This window comes from Aphelocoma coerulescens, chromosome 17 (assembly GCF_041296385.1).
Source record: "Aphelocoma coerulescens isolate FSJ_1873_10779 chromosome 17, UR_Acoe_1.0, whole genome shotgun sequence".
NCBI lineage: Eukaryota > Metazoa > Chordata > Aves > Passeriformes > Corvidae > Aphelocoma > Aphelocoma coerulescens.
Window position 1 is genome coordinate 1,500,054 of NC_091030.1, and position 18,414 is coordinate 1,518,467.

General features: G+C 53.2%; 1 protein-coding gene across 2 annotated transcripts; it reads left to right on the plus strand.

Moving 5' to 3' along the window:
* Positions 1 to 237: 237 nt before the first annotated feature.
* Positions 238 to 18,385, plus strand: TPRN (taperin). Of its 2 annotated transcripts, none has more exons than XM_069032117.1 (4): positions 238 to 2,372; positions 15,577 to 15,757; positions 15,976 to 16,103; positions 16,961 to 18,385. In XM_069032117.1, the coding sequence occupies exons 1-4, from the start codon at positions 246 to 248 to the stop codon at positions 17,021 to 17,023; spliced, it is 2,499 nt and encodes an 832-aa protein (XP_068888218.1). In that variant the 5' UTR covers positions 238 to 245; the 3' UTR covers positions 17,024 to 18,385. The 2 variants fall into 2 exon arrangements, with proteins under 2 accessions (XP_068888218.1, XP_068888219.1); XM_069032118.1 differs by having other exon boundaries at positions 15,979 to 16,103.
* The last annotated feature ends 29 nt before the right edge of the window (positions 18,386 to 18,414 follow it).

An 18,414-nucleotide genomic window follows, 5' to 3' on the forward strand; every position in this document is an offset into this window, starting at 1 on the left:
CACCACCTCAGCTCACATCACCGTGCCCGACACCCGCCGCTGCCCAGCGGCCCCGGAGCCCTTTCCCCGGGCAGCGGGGGCGGAGCGCTGACCCTGGCCCGGAGCCGGCCGGCAGCGGAGCGACCCCGGCGCAGCCCCGGCCCCGCCCCGGCCCCGCGGGGGCGGCCCTGCCCGGCCCGTGGGCGGTGCCTCGGGGCCGCCCCGGTGCGGCGGGGCCCGGCCCGCAGAGCCCCAGCGCCGCCGCCATGAGCAGCGCGGAGCCGCCGCTCGGCGCCGGGCCGCGGGCAGCGCCCGCCTGGCAGCGGGAGATCCTGGAGCGCAAGCGGGCCAAGCTGGCCGGGGCGGGCGGCGAGCCCGAGCCCCCGGCCGGGGAGCGGCTGGTGGTGGCGGAGAGCCTGGGCCCGCTCCGCGAGAACCCCTTCATGCGGCTGGAGAGCGAGCGGCGCCGGCTGCGGCAGGGGCGGCCCGGGCCCGGCGGCGCGCCGCGGCCGCTGCAGCAGCTGCTGGAGCTGTACAGCGCCGTGCCCGGCATCCGCACCATCCGCGCCGACAACATCCTCATCATCGAGTCCCGCGCCGACCCCGCCGCCTGCTTCGCCGCGGGGGACGCGCCGCCCGCCCGCCGCCGGGACCCGGCCGGCCCCGACCCGCTGCGGGAGCTGCTGGCCCGGCGCGGCGCCGCGCTCGCCGAGATCCGCGCCGACCAGGTCGTCATCTACGAGACGGCCGAGCCGCCGGAGCCGCCCGAGGCGGCCGAGCCGGGCACCGTCAGCCGCCTCCTGGAGAAGTTCGGGCAGCGGCCGCGGGGCCGCCGTCGCCGCGTTGGGGACGCGCTCACCGGGACCGGCGGGGCCGCGGCTCCGCCGCAGGTGGGACCGGGCGCTGCCCGGGCCGCGCCGCCCGCTCCGCCCGCGGGGCCCGGCTCCCCCCGCGCCCCCGCGCCCCTCCAGAAGGGACCCGGCTTCCCCCGGGCCCCGGCGCCAAAGGCGGGACCGGCATCTCCGCCGGCGGTCCCGGCCACCCCTCCGCCGCTCCCGGCTCCCCCCCGGGCTGCCACCCCCCCAGCGGTGCCGGTGGCCCCCCAGCCCACAGTCCTGCAGCCGTCTTCCCCGCGGGCTGTCACCCCGCCGACCACGGCCCCCGCACGGGTTGTCACTCCCCCGCCCGCAGTTTCCCCCCGGGCTGTCACCCCCCAGCCCACGGCACCTCCCCGGGCTGTCACCCCCCAGCCCGCACCACCTCCGCGGGTTGACACCGCACAGCCCCTGGCCCCCCACCCCACCCCGGCTTCCCCCCGGGCTGCAGCCCCCCAGGCAGTCCCAGCTGCCCCCAAGGCTGCGGCCCCTCAGGCCAACTGCTTTGTCCACAAGATCAGCTCCAACTCCTTCACGGTCACCCCCCGGGGGCAGATCCCCAGCATCCGCGTCTCCGAGCCCGGTGCTGTCCCTGCCGGCCGCCCCGCAACGCCCAAGGGGCCACCAGTGCCATCCACCAGCCCTTCCCATGCCAGAGCCAACGCCAGGAGGCCAAAGCCGGAGGAGGCCGAAGTGGCCGTGTCACCCCTGCCCAGTGCCAGTCCGGCCCCCAGTGCCACCGGCGCCACTCGTCCGCTCTCCGCCTCAGCCCCCCGGGCTGGGGGCTCCTTTGAAATCCACCCGGCCCCCAAGCCTGACTTGGCTGCCATCCCAGCCCACGACCTGCAGGCACAGGCTCTGGCCAAGCTGCGCCTGAATTCGCGCAATTCCTTCGTCTTCGTGCCCCGCCGGGAGGGCAGCCCAGCTCAGCCTCCGGCCCAGACTGCGAGGCCGGGGCCACCGCCACCGCCCTTGGAGGAGAAGGCACCCAAGGAGCCCCCGAGGGCTTCCGCCCCGGAGCAGGAAGAGCCCATCACTTCCCCACCGGCGCCTCTGGATCCATTGGTACCTGTGACTTACATCGATGATATCGTGGAGCCGGACAGTGGGGAGATTTCTCCCAGGGCTGGCCCGGCTGCGAGGACAGGGAGCTTGGCGGATCAGCCCGGAGGAGCTGGCCCTGACTTGGAGATGGAGTTTTCCTCTGTGCCCCTCTACAGACCACACTCCGCCCCTCAGCAGAGGGGAGGCAGCACCTTCACTGTTGTGCCCAAAAGGAAGCCCGTGGCCCCAGGGCTGCAGGCTCTCGCCGATGCCAGTGGAAGGCCACAGCGGGAGGAAGAGGAGGAGGAGGAGGACAGCAAAGGAAGAGGCAAAGCCGTAGAGAACGCTGATGGGCCCCAAGTGGGGATATCCCATAAAAAGCGCTACCCCACGGTGAACGAGATCGAAGTGATCGGGGGGTACCTGTCCCTGGAGAGGTCCTGCATGAGCAAGACAGGCTCGCGCCGCAAGAAGGTAACCGGGCACCTCTGTGCTCAGCAGCCAGGCCCGGTGCTGCTTTGGGTTTGGCTTTCCATGAGGCACTGGTGGGAACATGGGCAGTGTGTTTGGTCTTTGTGGGAGCCAGAGTCTGCCCTCAGAGCTGGCTGAAGCAGGGGGTAAAAGGGGCTCAGAAGCGAAGCCTTGGGGCTGGTGGAAAACGGGAGGGGGAAGGTGGAACTCCACCACACTGATCCAAAGGACATTTCAGAGTGGTGAGGAAGGAGGCAGGGATTAGTATTTCTCATGGTATCCAGTATTAGGAGAGTTTGCAACACTCTGCAAGCCCAGTGTCTTGTTTGCTTTTACTGTCTCCTGGAACTTAAAAAGGAACCTGAGGATCACAGCTGGGAGATGGGACTTGGCGTATTAAACGGAATTTGCCCTCGGGGAGGGGGCACTGGGTGCTGTCCTACAAAGCAGCTGAGGGTGGGATATGCCCTGTGATAACTGCAGGGCCTCTCCCACCCCATCCCCTCTTGGAGATAAGATAATGGAAAGTAAAGTATTTCAGGAATTTAGGAAATGAGGGGGAGCTGTGTGGTTTGAACAGCTGTGGGCTTGCCCTCCCGCTCTGTTCTCTGTGTCTGAGGGCTTGGACATGTCGAGCTGCCTGTGGTCACTTGGGCAGCATGGCACTGGCGTCTTCCCCGCATTAGTGATCTATTGATAGAGGCTCAAGAATTAGGTCTCGATTAGGCAGAAAGAGATCAGCAAGAACTTAACTCTCCTTGATAGGATTATACCACCTGCCCGTTCTGGATGTGCAGCTACAGCTCTGAAGATCCAGGAGATGCTGATTGCTCCAAATGCCTTTGAGTGAGCGAATGCCAGATTTTCTCACTGCTTGGGGAGTAGCCTAGATCCTGTGAGCCCTAAATTGAGAATTAATCTTTGTAGGGCATGGTGAAATGCATCTGGACGCGATAAGGGGAGTGGGCGTGAGTTGCTGGGCTCTGAAAGCAGCATGCTGAGGTGGCAGATCCCGACTTTTAGGGCTGTGATGTGACATGTTTTTCCATGGTGGGAGTTGTTGTTGGACATTTCCGTTACTCAAATCCAAGTAGATAACTGAGGGACTGAATGCAGACGGGTGCCTGAGGCGCTGAGCATTATAATTTGAGGAAATCCTTTGAGCAGGGTGCATCTCATTTGAAGGGAGGCGGGGGAGTGCTGCTTCCCTGGCTTAACTGTCAAATTCCTCCCTAAGCACCTGCAGCCTGTGGTAATTTGATGGTGACTAATGCAGGGAGCAGGTCTGGAGCACGAGCACCTTGAGGTCCAGAACAAGCAAATGAACAGGAGTGTTGATTCTTGCTCAGTGCTCCTGAAGTTTTCTTTGTTCTCCTACAGGGAAATGCTTGGTCAGACTGGAGTTGTTCTGCTGCTTAAACATCTGCTGGCTTGCACTCAATGCAGCTGTTTTGGCTCTGTTCAGGTTCAGTTTGGGGTGTTAATTGAATTTACACCGAATCAGGTGTGTGGTATGAATGGTGAAAGTATTAATACAGCGTGTTACAGGTGTGGGTGCTCTTAGGATGGAGTAGAGGATGTGGAGGGAATCTTGTGGGATGGCCACACTTGGGTAAGCCCTGCTCCTGATGGAGCTGAGCTGATTTTTCTGAGCAAGGGATGCTGTTGTGGCACAAAGAACAAAGCCCCAGGTAAAACCAATTAAATGGAGCACAGTGAAGAGTGTCCTTAACAGTACAAAAAGGAGGGAGGGAGATGAGCACAAGTCCAATGCAGTGACTCAATTGTTTTTTGGTTTGTCAAACCCAGAGAAGTTGTGGTGTGTCCAGCCTTGGAGCTGTCTGAAACTTGCCTGTGGAAAGCTTTGCATAACTGATAGGTCAGTCCTGTTTAAGGCAGGAGTTTGGGCTGGAGACCTCCAGAGGACCTTTCCCAGCCTAAAATATCTTATGATATTGGTTAACTACTGTTTTGTCTGGCAGTGGTGGATTTGTGTGACATTGGGCAGGTCATGGAGCTTCTCTGCTCCTGTTCTTATCAGCTTAACAGCATTAACTGCCCTGCTGTGCATAGGAGGTGCTAAATACTGCAAGGTGCACACACAGCTGTTCCTAAGAACTGTATGGGGGGGGTCGTCCTACATGAGAACTTGTGTAAACATTTGGTTTCTGAGAGGAGAGATATTAAAAGGCAAAGGAGAAACTGCCTGTTACGTTTTCAGAACTCAGGAAGCTGAAACAAATAGGGACCCTTTGGAAAATAAGATCCAGCTGAAGGAAAGACACAAGTTTCTGGGTGAAATTAAATGTGGTGTGGGAGAAACACCCATTTTTCTTTCAGTTCCCTTCCTGCTCAGTCAAGCACAGAGTCTGACTTTGTAGCCAGGGTCTAGAAGATGCTGATGGTGGACAAATGGAAAGATTTCTGTTTACTCTTGACCTAGAGGATGTTTGTGGCTTTTACTCTGGGTAATATGGCTGAGTGTTGATGCCTGAAAAGGAAGTAGCTCGTATTAGGAGCATTCCTTGGTTCCTTCCCAAGAGATCACTCTGTGTCTCCAAGGCAACCAGCCAAAAACAAGAGTTCTGTTTTGTAGCTGTGTCAGGGTTTTCAGAAACTTGATTTTGGCCTGAATTGGGCAGAAACAAGACTGTTCCTGTGAGCTGGGATCTGCAGTAGTTTGTTAAAACCAATCCCCTTTCTCTTTCGGGGTGTCAAAACCTGATGCTGGTTTTAGTGAGCAGCTGCCTGTGTCTTTTGGGGTGAACAAGCCCTTATTGTGCTATACATCTTCCTTTCCAAACTTTGTTTTTAAAAGGTCTTTAATTATGCTCCAAACTCAAGAAAGTAGTGTTTAGTAAACTTCAAGGACTTGGAAAAGTGTGATGTCCAGCAGGAATCTGGGAGAGATAAACAGCAGGTCAGCACATGCTGTGGATCAATGGGAGTCTGTGCAGTCAGGGCTAAGAAGTTATTAGAAAGGAGGGTGTCAGCCCTGGCAGTTGGACCCCCTGTTCTCTGAGATGAAAATGGTGTTTTTCTTCAAATGCAGAAATTCAGCCTCCCTTTTCCCTCCCCATGTATGGACTCGGTTTGAGAAATGGTTTTGCAGCTCTGACGGGATGTGCCAGGAGCTGCTGGGCAGCTGCTGGAGGAGCTGGCTGAGCTCTCAGAGAGGACAGGATACATTTGCAGGGGTGGAAGGAGACCTACTGACCTTTATTCTAAACTGGGAGTGGGGCAGAGGATGCAGCACACTGTTGGTGACCCCTGCTCCAGCCTCCTCTTTGTACTCTGTTTTTGCAGAGAAGTAAAGGCATTTCAGCCCGATAGCAGTGCCAGGAGGAAGGGAAGGCTTTGCTGCAGGATGTGGATCTTTGGGATCTCAGAGGATAAAATCTCACTTGGCTGAGCTGAGAAGAGTCAGTGGTGGTTTGGTTACCTGCCAGAATAACGTACAATAAAGTTGTCAGCGAGATAGAAATCTGGGTTTCTGCAGAACATGTGGTTGGCGTGTTGGAGCGAGAGCTGGGGAAGGACAGAGCGCTGCAGAGCCAGCCAGGCTCCCCATGAGCTGGCTTTAGGCTCTCCTGTCGTTGGAGGCTGGGCTCTGCCTGTGTGTGCAGAATGTGCCCTGACCGTGCTCCTTCAGTGTGTCACTCCTGCAGTGCATCCCAAGGCGTGGTCATCCTCTCCAGGGTCCGGTACCTCCTGGGGATCCTGCAGGGAAGGTGAATTCTGGCCAGGCCACCCAAAGCCCTGTGAATAACAGGACCTGAGAACCTACAGACATCAGGTTGTTGATGGGTTTAATGTTTTGTGCTTGTCACAGCTGGCAGTTTGCTGTGTGCTGGCAGGCGAGTCACAGCCCAGTGTGAGCAGGGATTACAGGAACAAGGCTGGTGGGATCCAAACAGTTGGAGTCTAAAGCTAAATTGTCTTCAGAGATGTTCAGCTGAACTCCAAAAAGTTCCAGCTTCCACGGACTTTACCGCAGTCTGTGTCCTAATCTTTTGAGCTGCATAATGCCTGAATGTGGCTTCCAAATTCCCACTTAAAAGTCTTTAAAAAAAATTATTCTAAAAACCCCTCAGTTTTCATCATGGGCAGCAGCTTTGTTGGTCTAACCTGCTGAACTTCCTGCTCTGTAGTTTTCCATCTGTTCAGTTCTGCTGGAGATGGTCTCCTGTGAGAACCAGGTGTAGGCTTGGGATGTTGGCAGGGATCAACGTTTCCAGCTGTTGCCCAGACCTGTTTGGAGCAAGTCTGCACAGTGTGGAGTCTAAATACTGGTGGCTGCCTGAAGTATTTCTTTTGCAATGTATAACACAAGTAAATTAACCATAACACAAGTAAATTAATCTGGTGGTCGAAGAAAAAATCTCAGCAAAAATTCCTTTGATGATGTCATCTCTGTGTTTTGGAGGGGTCAGGGCAGAGATTTGTGTTCTTTAGCTCTTGGAGAACTGCGTGTTCCTGTTCTGTTTTCTGTCTCTGGCTGTGCTCTGCTGGGGCAGATTCATCTGCCACCTTTAAGGAGGGGCCGTGGCAGTATCTGACATGGATGTATTGCATTTTTAGGAGATGAGGTCAGCAGTGATAAGTCATATTCAGGAAATAAGTGTCTGGGATGATGAATTGCAGTGCCTGCCCTGCGGAGATGATCTCCATTAGCTGTCAGATGGCAGCAGGCTCTTTCACCCAGACAGGGCCATTTCCCTGCCCTTTGCTAGTTCCACTGATTTTTTTTCTGTGATGCTGATGGCTGAAAACTAGAAATCAGGATTTGCTGCAGTTACAGCTCTTAAACCACTTCACAAGCTGGCCCCGAGGCTGTCTCTGGGGCAGTGGCTGGTTTTTTTGTTTCCCCACTGCCTGCCAGCGCCTTGAAGTGCTGGGACTTTGTTGTATGAAACCCTGGCAGAGCAGAGGAGTCAGATTTATCTCATCTCTGTAGTGGGAAACTTTCTGTGACTGAGGCTCTCCATGGCCTCACCGCTCCCATGCTTCTTCTTGTGCTGCAGTGACAGTCTGAGCTGGTCCCAAAATCCCCTGGTTCTCTTCCCTCCATGTCCTGCCTGCTGCTGTCAGCACTGCAGGGAATGGGACAGAAGGGCTAAAATAGAAACTCTTACGCAAATAAGAGCTGAGCCTGGCTTTGAAGCTGGTTAGGACATGCCCAGGGCTCAGCCTGCCCCAGAGCTTGAGAGGAGATTTGAGGTACTTTGTGCTCTGAACTCTAATCACGAGGATTACAGTTAACGTTTTCTTAATCAGTTTCCTTAATCTGTGGACCAGATTGGACATGGTTTATAATTTCCCTCCATCTCAGGGATTCAGTTTGTCTTGGGTTTGGGTTTTCCTTCCCACTCTGGTTTTTCCAGTAGGTGATCATGGTGTTCTGAGAAGAGCAGAGGAAGGACACTGGGGTTGCTGGGGCAGGAGGAGCCCTGCTGGTCTGTGTTGTGTGTGGGGAACAGTAAGGAAAATGAAAGTACTTAGGTTTTGGGTGGGGTGGCAGCAAAGGAAATCTGGGTAAGAGCTGCTGCAGCAGCATCTCCTTCACCTCAGGGGTTGTGCTCACCCCCCTCCCAAATGAAATGTGAATTTAAAGCCTATTTACAACCAGTGACTGCAGTGGTCTGTGGGGCTGGGAGGATGTCCCTGTTTGCCAGTCTGTGTAGGAAGAGTCACATGAAGTGTCTGTATCACACAGAGTGACTTCACAAACATCCTGGGAAAATCTGGGCTGGAGGAACTTGGTGCTGATGTTTTCCGAGAAGTGCCCTTCGGATGATCTTGGGAACTTGGCAGGATGGAGCTGCTGCTTTGTGGGCATGGCAAGGAATGTAGGAAATATCTCAGACAAAACACTTGTGTGCATAGGGAAGTTGTGTTGCTTGCAGCTGGTGAAAATGCAGCTCTGAGGGCACATCCCTGAGGCTCCTGGTGAACCTGCTGTGCTTGCTTCTCATCAAGAAAGTTCTTTTTGCATGTTAAAAGAGAGAAAAAGGGCAAGAGAGACATGAACTCAGTCATGTGGGTGATACTGTTCACATCATGGGAGCCTTTTCATCCTGAAGTCTGGAATGAGCTCCTCGACAGGGTGGGAAGTAATTCTGTTCCCAGCCTCTCTCTATTGCCCATGGAATGATGCTCCATGGGTCCCATTCCAGCACCAAACCCAGGTATTTGAGCTGCTCTGGGCAGTCTGGGTTGCACAGAAATGTTTGTAGGTGGCAGCTCCCAGCACTGCACCTTGTAGCTGCAAATGGGCTGCTCAGAGCTGCCTGTGAAATCCTCTGCTCTTGGGGAGCTCTGTGTGGTTTTTATGAGAACACCAAGTCTTGACACTAATTGTACCTTATTTATCCTGCTCCCTTTGTGTATTCAGATGAGGTTTGTTTCGTACAAGTAGGGAGATTTGTCCAGCTCTTAGTGGCCAAGTAAGTAATTTTTGAATTGCTTGTTAAGCTGTGGAAGGCTCTGGCTCCTCTGCCTGCAGATGTGAGGAGGAATAAAGGGCTTCCAGGGTGAATGGCTGCTCTGTGCTCTGGCACACTGGGGCTCCAGCTGTGCTTGTGTGGGCACTGCAATCTCCCCTGGTCCAGCACAGTGAAGGGAAGAGTTAACCAAGCCACTGGCCCCACGCACTCTCAGGGCTGTCCCTACCCTGTCACCTCTCATCAGGAATTTGAACCTTCCCCGTGTCTTGCACAAGGAGTTTAATATTTCGAATCTCCATGCATTGCTCCTATCTGCCATGTGCTTCAGCATATTGATTACACAGAGCTGGCTTTGTGGGTTGCCTTGTAAATGGAGACTTTCTTGTTTTGCCTTGTGGCTTGGGAGCTGGGATGTGATCCTGGAGGAAATGTCTCCTTTGCCAGCCACACAGGGCTTCCCTGACGTGCTCCTGCTGTAAATCTTTAGTGCTCTTAGCTCTACTCAGTAACTCACTGAGGTGCAGTTAATGGTTGAGCAAAAGTCAGTGTCACGCTCATGAAACATTTTTGGAAAAGCATGACCAAGTGATTCTGTGGTGTCACAGCCAATTTCAGTTCCCCAAAACTCGTCTTTTTGTACAGAATGACAGAAAAGTACATTTCTGAAGTGCCATCTGCAGTTTTCTGGGCATACTGAGAATGCATCAGCCATAGCAGTACAGGGTTAATCCCATATAGGAACCAAGCCTCAAGTCCCCTCTGTTCCTAGGAATACTTGTCAGGGAAAAACCCTTTCTTTCTGTGTCAAGGAAAGGCTTTGGAGGAACAAAAGCTCCTTATCTTCTCAATGATAGCAAATGCCTTGGTGATGTGCTGGTGCTGCTGCAGTCCCCAGGGTACTATTCCCCGGCTGCCCACATAGTTTTTGTCTGTTATTCAACAATTTGGGCTGACACTGACCATGTTTTCAGGACAAGCATAGACACATAGTCAAGCTCATTGCTAACTCCAAGAAAATGGCTCGTTTTCCCAAAAATCCTTTATCTAAAAAGTTTCTTTTCATGGGAACTGTCTAGATCATTGGCTGCAGGCTGCTGTGGGAAAACTGAAGGTCCCTGCAGAGGTTTGGAGTTTTTGAACAGCTTTTCCTTTTACTAAATCTGCTGCTCTGTGGGACTGGTCAGATGGGAAGAGTAGGGTAAATCTTTGGGGATCTTTGTGCACCATAACATTTCTGCTTCTACCCTGTTTCCAGTCACAGTTATTTCCGTGCAGAGAGCTTCCCTCTCACTCCATGGCAGCTGGGAGGTTGTTCTGTGTTAGACCCTTCTCTTTATACAGGTCTGAGCCTCCATCCACCAACCCCATGGGTTTGGAGCTGGAGCAGCTTTTCTGCCCAGCTCGGGGGCTGCTTGCAGCCCTCCCTGGGATGCTCTGTGTGCACAGGCTGGCTGACACTCCCAGCTGGCTGTAGTTTCAGGTGTCAGGTGTGATGTCTTGTGCTTTCATCTCCTTGACCCAATCTTTAGACAACCAGTGCAGCAGCAAATGGGCCTCAGTGTGAGGTGGCACAGGAGCACAAGGTTCTTCAGAACACTCGTTTTGTGTGTGCTTGATCTCTCAGAGATGTTGACCCTTGCTTTGTGTTCATGCTGGATTGTCCACCCTTCCTGCAGATACCAGCCAAACCCTTCTGTGCTGCTGAGAGGGGAGGCAACTTCCTTGTGAGGGGAAGAAGAGGGGCAGACCTGATCTCTTGTCTGTGGTGACCAGGGACAGCACCCAGGGAGCAGCTGGAGCTGGGCCAGGACAGGCTCAGGCTGAGAGCAGGGAAAGGCTCTTCCCCCAGAGGGTGCTGGGCACTGCCCAGGCTCCCCAGGGAATGGGCACGGCCCCGAGGCTGCCAGAGCTCCAGGAGCGTTTGGACAGCGCTGCCAGGGATGCCCAGGGTGGGGCTGTTGGGGGGTCTGGGCAGGGCCAGGGACTGGTGATCCTTGTGGGTCCCTTCCTGCTCGGGATATTCTGTGATCCTGTGATGGACCAGGTGTGAAAAGCTGCTTTACATCACACCCAGCAGCACCTGGCAGCCCCAGCATGTTCTGGGGAGTCAGTGCAGTCCCTGTTTTTTGGGAATTAGTGAGGACAGAGGATGATTAGAGGAGAATTAGTACCTGAAGAGAACATGTCTTGATCCCTGGTGCTGCTCAGCTGTTTGGATCTGGTGAGGCACTTGGTGGGTTGGGACATGCTGGAGGTGCTGTGGGATGGCAGCAGGGCAGGGATGGAGCCCAGCTTGTGCTTCACCACTTGCCATCCCATCCTGCTCCTCCAAGGACAGAGCAGGGATGGCAACTCCTGCAGGAGTCCTGGGTTTGGGAGATGGGAACCACTCATAGGGAAGGGAGATGGGCTCAGTCCTTCTCAGCCCCCCCTGTTCTGGACTGCTGTGATGGGGATCAAATGCTGACTCGGACTCTCTCTGCTGGAATATAGTTACAGGATGATTTTATTCCTTTAATGCCTAGAACAATTATTTTTTTCCTGACTGTTACAAGGTGAGGATTTGGATTGCCAAAGAGGTTTCAGTTTAAAAGGTGTAAACACCCTACTTTGGCTTTGGCTCTGGCTCATCAGCCAAGCAGCAAATGTGATAATGGGTGGAGAAAAGCCAAAGTAAGGAGATTGCTTCTAAAGCTGAGGATGCAGATTAACCCCCGGAGACTTCCAGAGAGGTCTCTCCTGTGTGAGAAGCCATCGGGTCTTGCTCTGTCATTAGAACTGCCTTGCAGACTTTCCCACCTCCTTTTTGGAGGTGAGGTGGCTGCTGACTGTCACTGCTTACGTTGTAGGTTGGGTTCTATAAATTGGTTCTTTTTGTTTTTAATAAATCTCTTTATGTGAGGGCTCTTTGGTGGCTGGTCTGGATGCAGCCTGAGTCCTGACAGCCTGAAACAAGGTTGACTTCCCTTTTCTAAGTGAGCTCTGCATGACTGCTCAGATTTATGCTTTGTTGGGCAATGTTTACCCTGGCTTCTCTTTCCTGGATATTCTATTACTCATTAGTGTTCAAATCCTAGCAAATAAATAAATGATTTTTGCTATGGCAACAAGAACCTATCAGTTGAACAGCATGATATTCCCTGAAAAGCCTGCTTTACTCTTTCCAATGTGTCTGATTGCTAGGCAGAGTATTTATATATATATATATATATATATATATATATATATATATATATATATATATGTATGTGTGGGTTTGGGTTGGACGCAGGGTTTGTGACACAGCTGTGGGTGAAGCCTCCAGCTGAGCAAAGAGTGACAAATCCCTGCAAACATCCACAGCTGAAGGGTGCAAAATTCTTCCTTGCCACAACTGGCAGCTGCTGCTGGGGCAGAAACAGGGGAAGCAGGGCTGAGCAGAGGCCTCTGGCCGGGCTCCAGGGAGCTTGGCTCTGCTGGGACATGCTTTTCTTCTAAAGAAATGGCCCCTGTTGCCTTTTGTGTTCCCATAAAAGTCTCTGTGGTCTGGCAAGGCACTGCTGGCTGTGCAAACCTGTTGTCTGTGCCATGACTGGGCTCTTGGTTTTCCTTTTTCACTGGTTCCTGGGACTGAAGCTGCCTGTGTTCCTCACACACAGCACTTAGTTGTGCTCTGTAGCTGCTCAGAGCATTTCTCTGCCCCATGTGTCCCCTGGTTTTGCCTGAATTCTTTCCCTCCCTGTACTGTTGGGTCAAGCAGAGCTGCTTTGTGCTTCCCTGAAACCGTCATATGCAGAGAAGGGAGCTCAGGTGCTGCCACAGCAGATTTTGGGGCTTGGGGCTCTCTCCCCACAGGCAGGGCTGACTGAGTGCCCCAAGGTCCCTCCTGTGCCAGTGCCTGCTTGTGCCTCGTGTTTGCTCTGCCTGGGTGTGCCCGGGGCTTTATTCAGCAGCTGTGGGACTCTGCCTGCTGCAGGCTCTGGGAGCAGGGGGTGGGATCTGCCCTGGGGCAGGTCAGTGTGGTTTGAGGAAACTTGTGCCGTGGTGCCCCTGAGCACAAGTGCCTGTGTGAGCCTTGCAGGCTAACTTGGCCCCAGCTGTGCCCTGGGTGCCAGGGGCTGACTGGTTGCCCTGTGTGAAGGGCTCCAGCATGGCCACCTGCTTGAATTGGGTGTGGGAGCTGTTGAGTTTGGGCTGTTGGCGTTGCCCCTGGGCTCTGTGTGGGATGTGGGTGTCTCTAAGCAGTTTCTGCTCCATTCTGCTCTTTGGTTTTGCTCCCTGCTGAGGCTGTTTTCTCCTCTAGCACTGCATGCACCTTTGGTCCAAACTGGACTCAAAGTCATTTTTCTTAGAGATTTCCTCCAGACAGCACTGAACAGGAACATTTAGTTCCATCTCCCAAGCTTAACTAAACCCCAAGGCATATCTCTCCTGTCTCCTTTGTTTTCCATGTTTAGCCGAGTCCTCCTTGCCCTTCAGTGCCATTGGCAGCACTGGTAAGTGGCCTGTGTGCAGTTTCTGCTTCTGGGATAGCTCCTGAGCTTCCAGGAGTCCTGGGCACCTCCACCCCTCGTGGCCTTGGTGCCTGGCAGCGTGGCTCATCCCCACAGGACAGACACCACATTGTGAGTAGTGACAGCCTGGCTCGGATCAGGGAGCATCTAGGTCAGCAGCAGGGATGGGAAATGCAGGGAGCAGCAACTGGGATGCTCTAAGCTTCAGGACCATTTTATTCCAACCCCTTTTGTCTGAAACAGAATCACTCTTCTCCCTGTGTGTCATCTGGGGACTCAGAGTGGCTCTGGCCAGGGCTGGGGCAGGGAATGGGGAAAGGCAGCTGGTTCCCTCTATGCAGCTTCCATCCTGCCTTCTCCTGGGAGCAGGGGAAGGGAGCCAGCCTGTGTCCAAGGTCCATCCTTCCCTGGGGCAGAGCAGCACAGAGCTCCAGCTGGGGGTTTGCAGTGTGGAGGAGCTGCAGCTGTTCCCTCTGTTACCCAGATTTGAGCTAAGCTCTCCTCACTGCTTTGCTGAAAAGCAGTGGTGAAATACTCCCTGTCCTGCTCCGATCCCTCCAGGGCTCCTGTCTGTGATCAGCACAGGTGGCACAGTGACCTGCTGGCTGCTCTGGCCCTTGGGGACACTTGGACTTGACTTTGGCAGCCCCCAAAAGCGTCACTCCGGTGCTCCCACCACTGCTGTGACAGGGAATGGGTGCACCTGGGCAGCACCATGGTGAGGAGGGGTGCTTGGGGCCAGGTGCCGCTTCCCAGCCTGTGGGGGGTTTTCTGTATGATGAAAATAGAGGATAAATGTGCTGCACTTGCTCCTGGCCAGTCATTACACGGCATCTGGAGAGATGAGAACCATCAGGCTCCTGCCACCTGTCACAAGCTGCCATGTCCTTTCCATTCTGTTTATAACCCTATTAGCTGAATTTTAATTGTGTTTAGAAGTAAAGGGATCACAACACCCTTTTAGACAGCTGCTCCTGAACCTTGATCTGTGTTGGCTAAATACTTCCCTACTTCTGGCATGAACTTACTCCTGGCAAGCTTCTCCTCCTCGTTTGTCTGCTGTGTGCTGGCATCAGCAGTTCTCTGCTCCTTGGTGGTTGTTTTCTGGAGTACTTACAAAGGGCTGTTATGCTTTTTCTCCACCTTCACTTTGCCGTGTGAAGTTTTTGCCAGTGAATCTCCTCTGCACCAGTTGAGGTGATGTGTAACCAGATCCCTGGAGCACAACGGTAGATAATGATTAGGGCAGGCAGGGCTGCAGGGGAACAAACCCTGCTCTCAGCTTTTCTTTTCAGCTTGGAACAGCACATCTGGAGGTACTTCCACCACCTTGCTGGGTGTTACAGGGAGGAGAGAGCCAGGCAGTCCCTGTTTCCAGCAGAACTGCCTTGTTTTATTCGTGGTTTATTTAAGCAGCATCCTAATGATTACAGTCCTATAGTCAATCCCAAATTTTCTTCCCCAGTTATTCACAGGTGATGAACTTCTCTTAGTGCAAGGGTTGCTCTTAAACACCATTCAATTTCTAGTGTTTTTGCTCTCCAGTTTTCTTCATGACCATAAAATTTTGGTTTGCCCTTAATGAAGTCATGTTTGAGTCACTTTCATTTCTCAGTCTCCCAGTGCCCGTGGAAAGGCCATTAGTGACAATACTATTGATTTCAAACCAGAACCTTTAAGGTCTCCCCCTTGTCCAGTATTTTCCCTGTCTGCTACCAGCTGTTACCATCTCTCCTTTAGCTGCTTCCTTCTTCTCACTTCTGGTTTTAAGCCCTGTTTTATGTAGTTTAAATAGCTCTTTGCTAGAATGTCCTTCCAAGACTGGAGTCCTGATCATGGATGTTTCTGTTTTATGGAGCTTGGACACACAGAGGAGTTGCCAGGAATTAGCAATGTCATGTTTCCAACATGTGGATGTTTTCCTGCTTGTCTCTCCCATGAGAGATGTGGTGGCAGCTCCTCCTGGTTACTGGGCATCAGTAGCCAAGATTCCCACCCATCAGAGGGGATGGCAGAGGGCACAAAGCCAGAGGGACTCCAGACCCCTGGAGCCTCCTGCCTCCATCCCATCCATTTGGCTCTGCCTTTGGGGTTTCCCTCAGTGTGGCAAGAGATCCACCCAGGCACTTGGGGAGGGATGGGGGGATCTGCAGTGGCTGCTTCAAACCAGGGGCAGCCTGGCATGTGCAGTGGCCTGTGCCAGAGCCAGCGTGGGGATCAGCAGGTTCTTGTGCTTCTCTCTGATAATTCTCTTTGGCTGTTGTCCAGATGAAGATCTCTTTCAACGAGACAAGTTTGCAGACGATGTTTGAGTACCCCTCAGAGAGCTCCCTGGCAGAAGAGGATGAGGAAGAGGAAGGACACGTTTCCGAAACAGAGGAGGAAAAATCTCGTACCTTTTATGTTCCACGCCCAAACAGCACTTTGCATCCCAGTACACCTAACTCAGGTGAGTGAGGTGCTGTGTTGGCACTGTGGGGTTTCTGGTAGTGTCTGACACTGTCCATGTTTCCTACAGACCCTTAAGGGGCTCCACATGGGGGGAAGCTCTAATGGAGGTGAACAGGGAGCTGCAGATGGGCAGTTTCCAGGCTGTCCCTGCTGGGATCCTGGTCCCACTTCTTTTTGGGGTGGTGAGGAATATTTATCTCATCTTTCTCCTTTCAGCAGATTTATCCAGCTACACCCCAAAGCACTCCGTGAAGTTCAGCGAGTGGCAGGAGCAGAAGTATGAGGGTCCTGCTGCAGAGGGACCCCTCTCAAAGGAAGCTGATTCCCATGGGAACCAAGTCATGGTGAGGCTATAAATAAGCAAGTCTTGTGCTCCCTTTTGGGGTGGGGGTTGTTCTGGGCAGTTGATGGGATGGGATGTGCCTTTCCCTGCACACCTGTGCTTGTGTTCCTACCCAGGAGCTGTGTCACTGCTCCCAAAGGGACCAACACACTGTCCCACTGCCACTAACACACCTGCACCTCCCTGGCTGTGTGAAGGAGACTCAAGGCAGGTGGCACACTCTGTGCTCAGCACAGGAAAGATGTGGATCTGTTGGAACAAGTCCAGAGGAGGCCATAGAGATGCTCTGAGTGCTGGAGCCCCTCTGCTCTGGGGCCGGGCTGGGAGAGCTGGGGGTGTTCACCTGGAGAAGAGAAGGCTCCAGGGAGAGCTCAGAGCCCCTTCTAGGGGCTTATGAAAAAGAGGGAGATTAATTTTTTTGGGTTTTGTCTGTTTTGTTTTTTTTTTACATGGCCAGGTAATAGGACAAAGGGAAATGTTTTTAAACTAAAAGAGAAGAGATTTAGATTAGATATTGGGAGGAAATTGTTCCCTGCAATGGTGGTGAATCCTTGGCACAGGGTGGCTGCCCCTGGATCCCTGGAAGTGTCCAAGGCCAGCTTGGACACGGCTTGGAGCAAGCAACCTGGGATAGTGGAAGGTGTCCCATGGCAGGGGGATAGAACAAGATGGGTTTTAAGGCCCCTTCCAACCCAAACTATTGCAGGACTTTATGGTACTCCAAGGCACGTTTGGAGGGGGGACTAACTAAACACACCCGGTTAGCCCGGGCAAGGTGCCAAGGCGCCAGCCAAGGGGTGAGGGTGCTCCTTTGGCCCGGCTCTGACTGTGCTCTGGGTTCCTGTGCTCTGCCCACAGCTCACCCCGGCGGAGAAGGGCGGCCTCTCGGATTTCAGCAGCGAGCCCGCGCTCTATTTCTGAGGCTGCTCCGCGGTGCTGCAGCAGCGGCTGCTGGGCAGGACAGGGCAGTGCAGCCGCCGTGTCCACACGGGAACCGCCACCGAAAGCGCCCCACACCGCGGCTGTCCCCGGATCCTGCTGCCAAGGGCGGAGCAGATGCTCTCGGGCATCCTCGGAGAATATTTGCACTGGATTTTGGGACCGAATTACTGCTTTCAAGGCGTATGATTTATTCTGCCTGTGGCCTTGCATATTCCTTGTTCAAGATGAGCTGCTGGTTAGGCAAGTGTGGGAAGGACATCTGGAATCCCGGGATGGATGGTGATTTTTCTCAGTGCTTATCTGAGTCTAGGCACTGTGCAGGGTCTGGAGAGCTTTTGTAACCCTTCTCCCCAGTGGAGGATGGCTCTGGAGTGGGAGCACTGGGCAGTTAGGTGGGTTCACAGCATGGCTGTGATTTGACACATTGGGTGTCAGTTTGGAAAACCACTGAAGGTTCATGGTTTGTCCTTGGCATGTTTCTGGCTCTGGTGTCACTGAAACGTGGAATTTATGTGCCAGTTCTGTGCTTGTGGAATTCACTGAACACCCTGAGGGAGGGATGGGAAGAGCAATGAATGCCTTTAGCTTTAGGTGTTATTTTTGCACCAATCAGTAGAGAAGTGTCCAGACTGTCTCGAGCTTCTTGAAGATTCCCAAACATTGGCCATAGCTCTGGTCTGTCCTTCCAAACTCTGGCATCCAGTCTCTGGGAATTCCTGCTTGTGCTCCAGTTTGCCAGTTCTTCTTGTTGCTTTGTTCCAGATCTGATTTATCTCCCTTGGTTGCTTCCTTCAAGCCATGCTCACTCTGCTCCTCTAATCAAAGCACAGGAGGGCAGTTTCACTCCTTTCTTCTGCAGAACTTGAACAAGGAATGTGGGTTTTTTTTGTTTTTTCTAGGATTTTTATAGTTCTATTGTAATTGTTTAATGCAGCCAATTATGCAAAGGAATCTGCTAGAATCTTCCATTCAAGTTTTCTACTACTGTAAACTCAGGGTCAAAATTGCACTCTGGAACAGATGGAGCAGTGCTGCTAATGTGATTTGTACTTTGGGATTAAAAGAGATGTGGTGGGAACAGATCCAGCCTCTTTGGGCTTTATGGAGTGAATGGTAGCCTGGTGTGGGGTGTGATCCAAAGAAACAGGCTGGTATCTTTGATTAAATTTGATGGGTTTTGGTTTGTCTATTACATACAGATGCTGAATGTCTGCTCAAGTGACATTGGTCTGTGAACTGAAAATGCTCTGCATACCTTGCACTTGGTTTGGTGCGTGTTGTAGCAGCAGGGGAAGGTCGTTCTGCTGAAAAACACAGGATTAAATGTTAGGACATTACCTACTTGTAGCTGTTCCCTCCTGCCCTGGGTG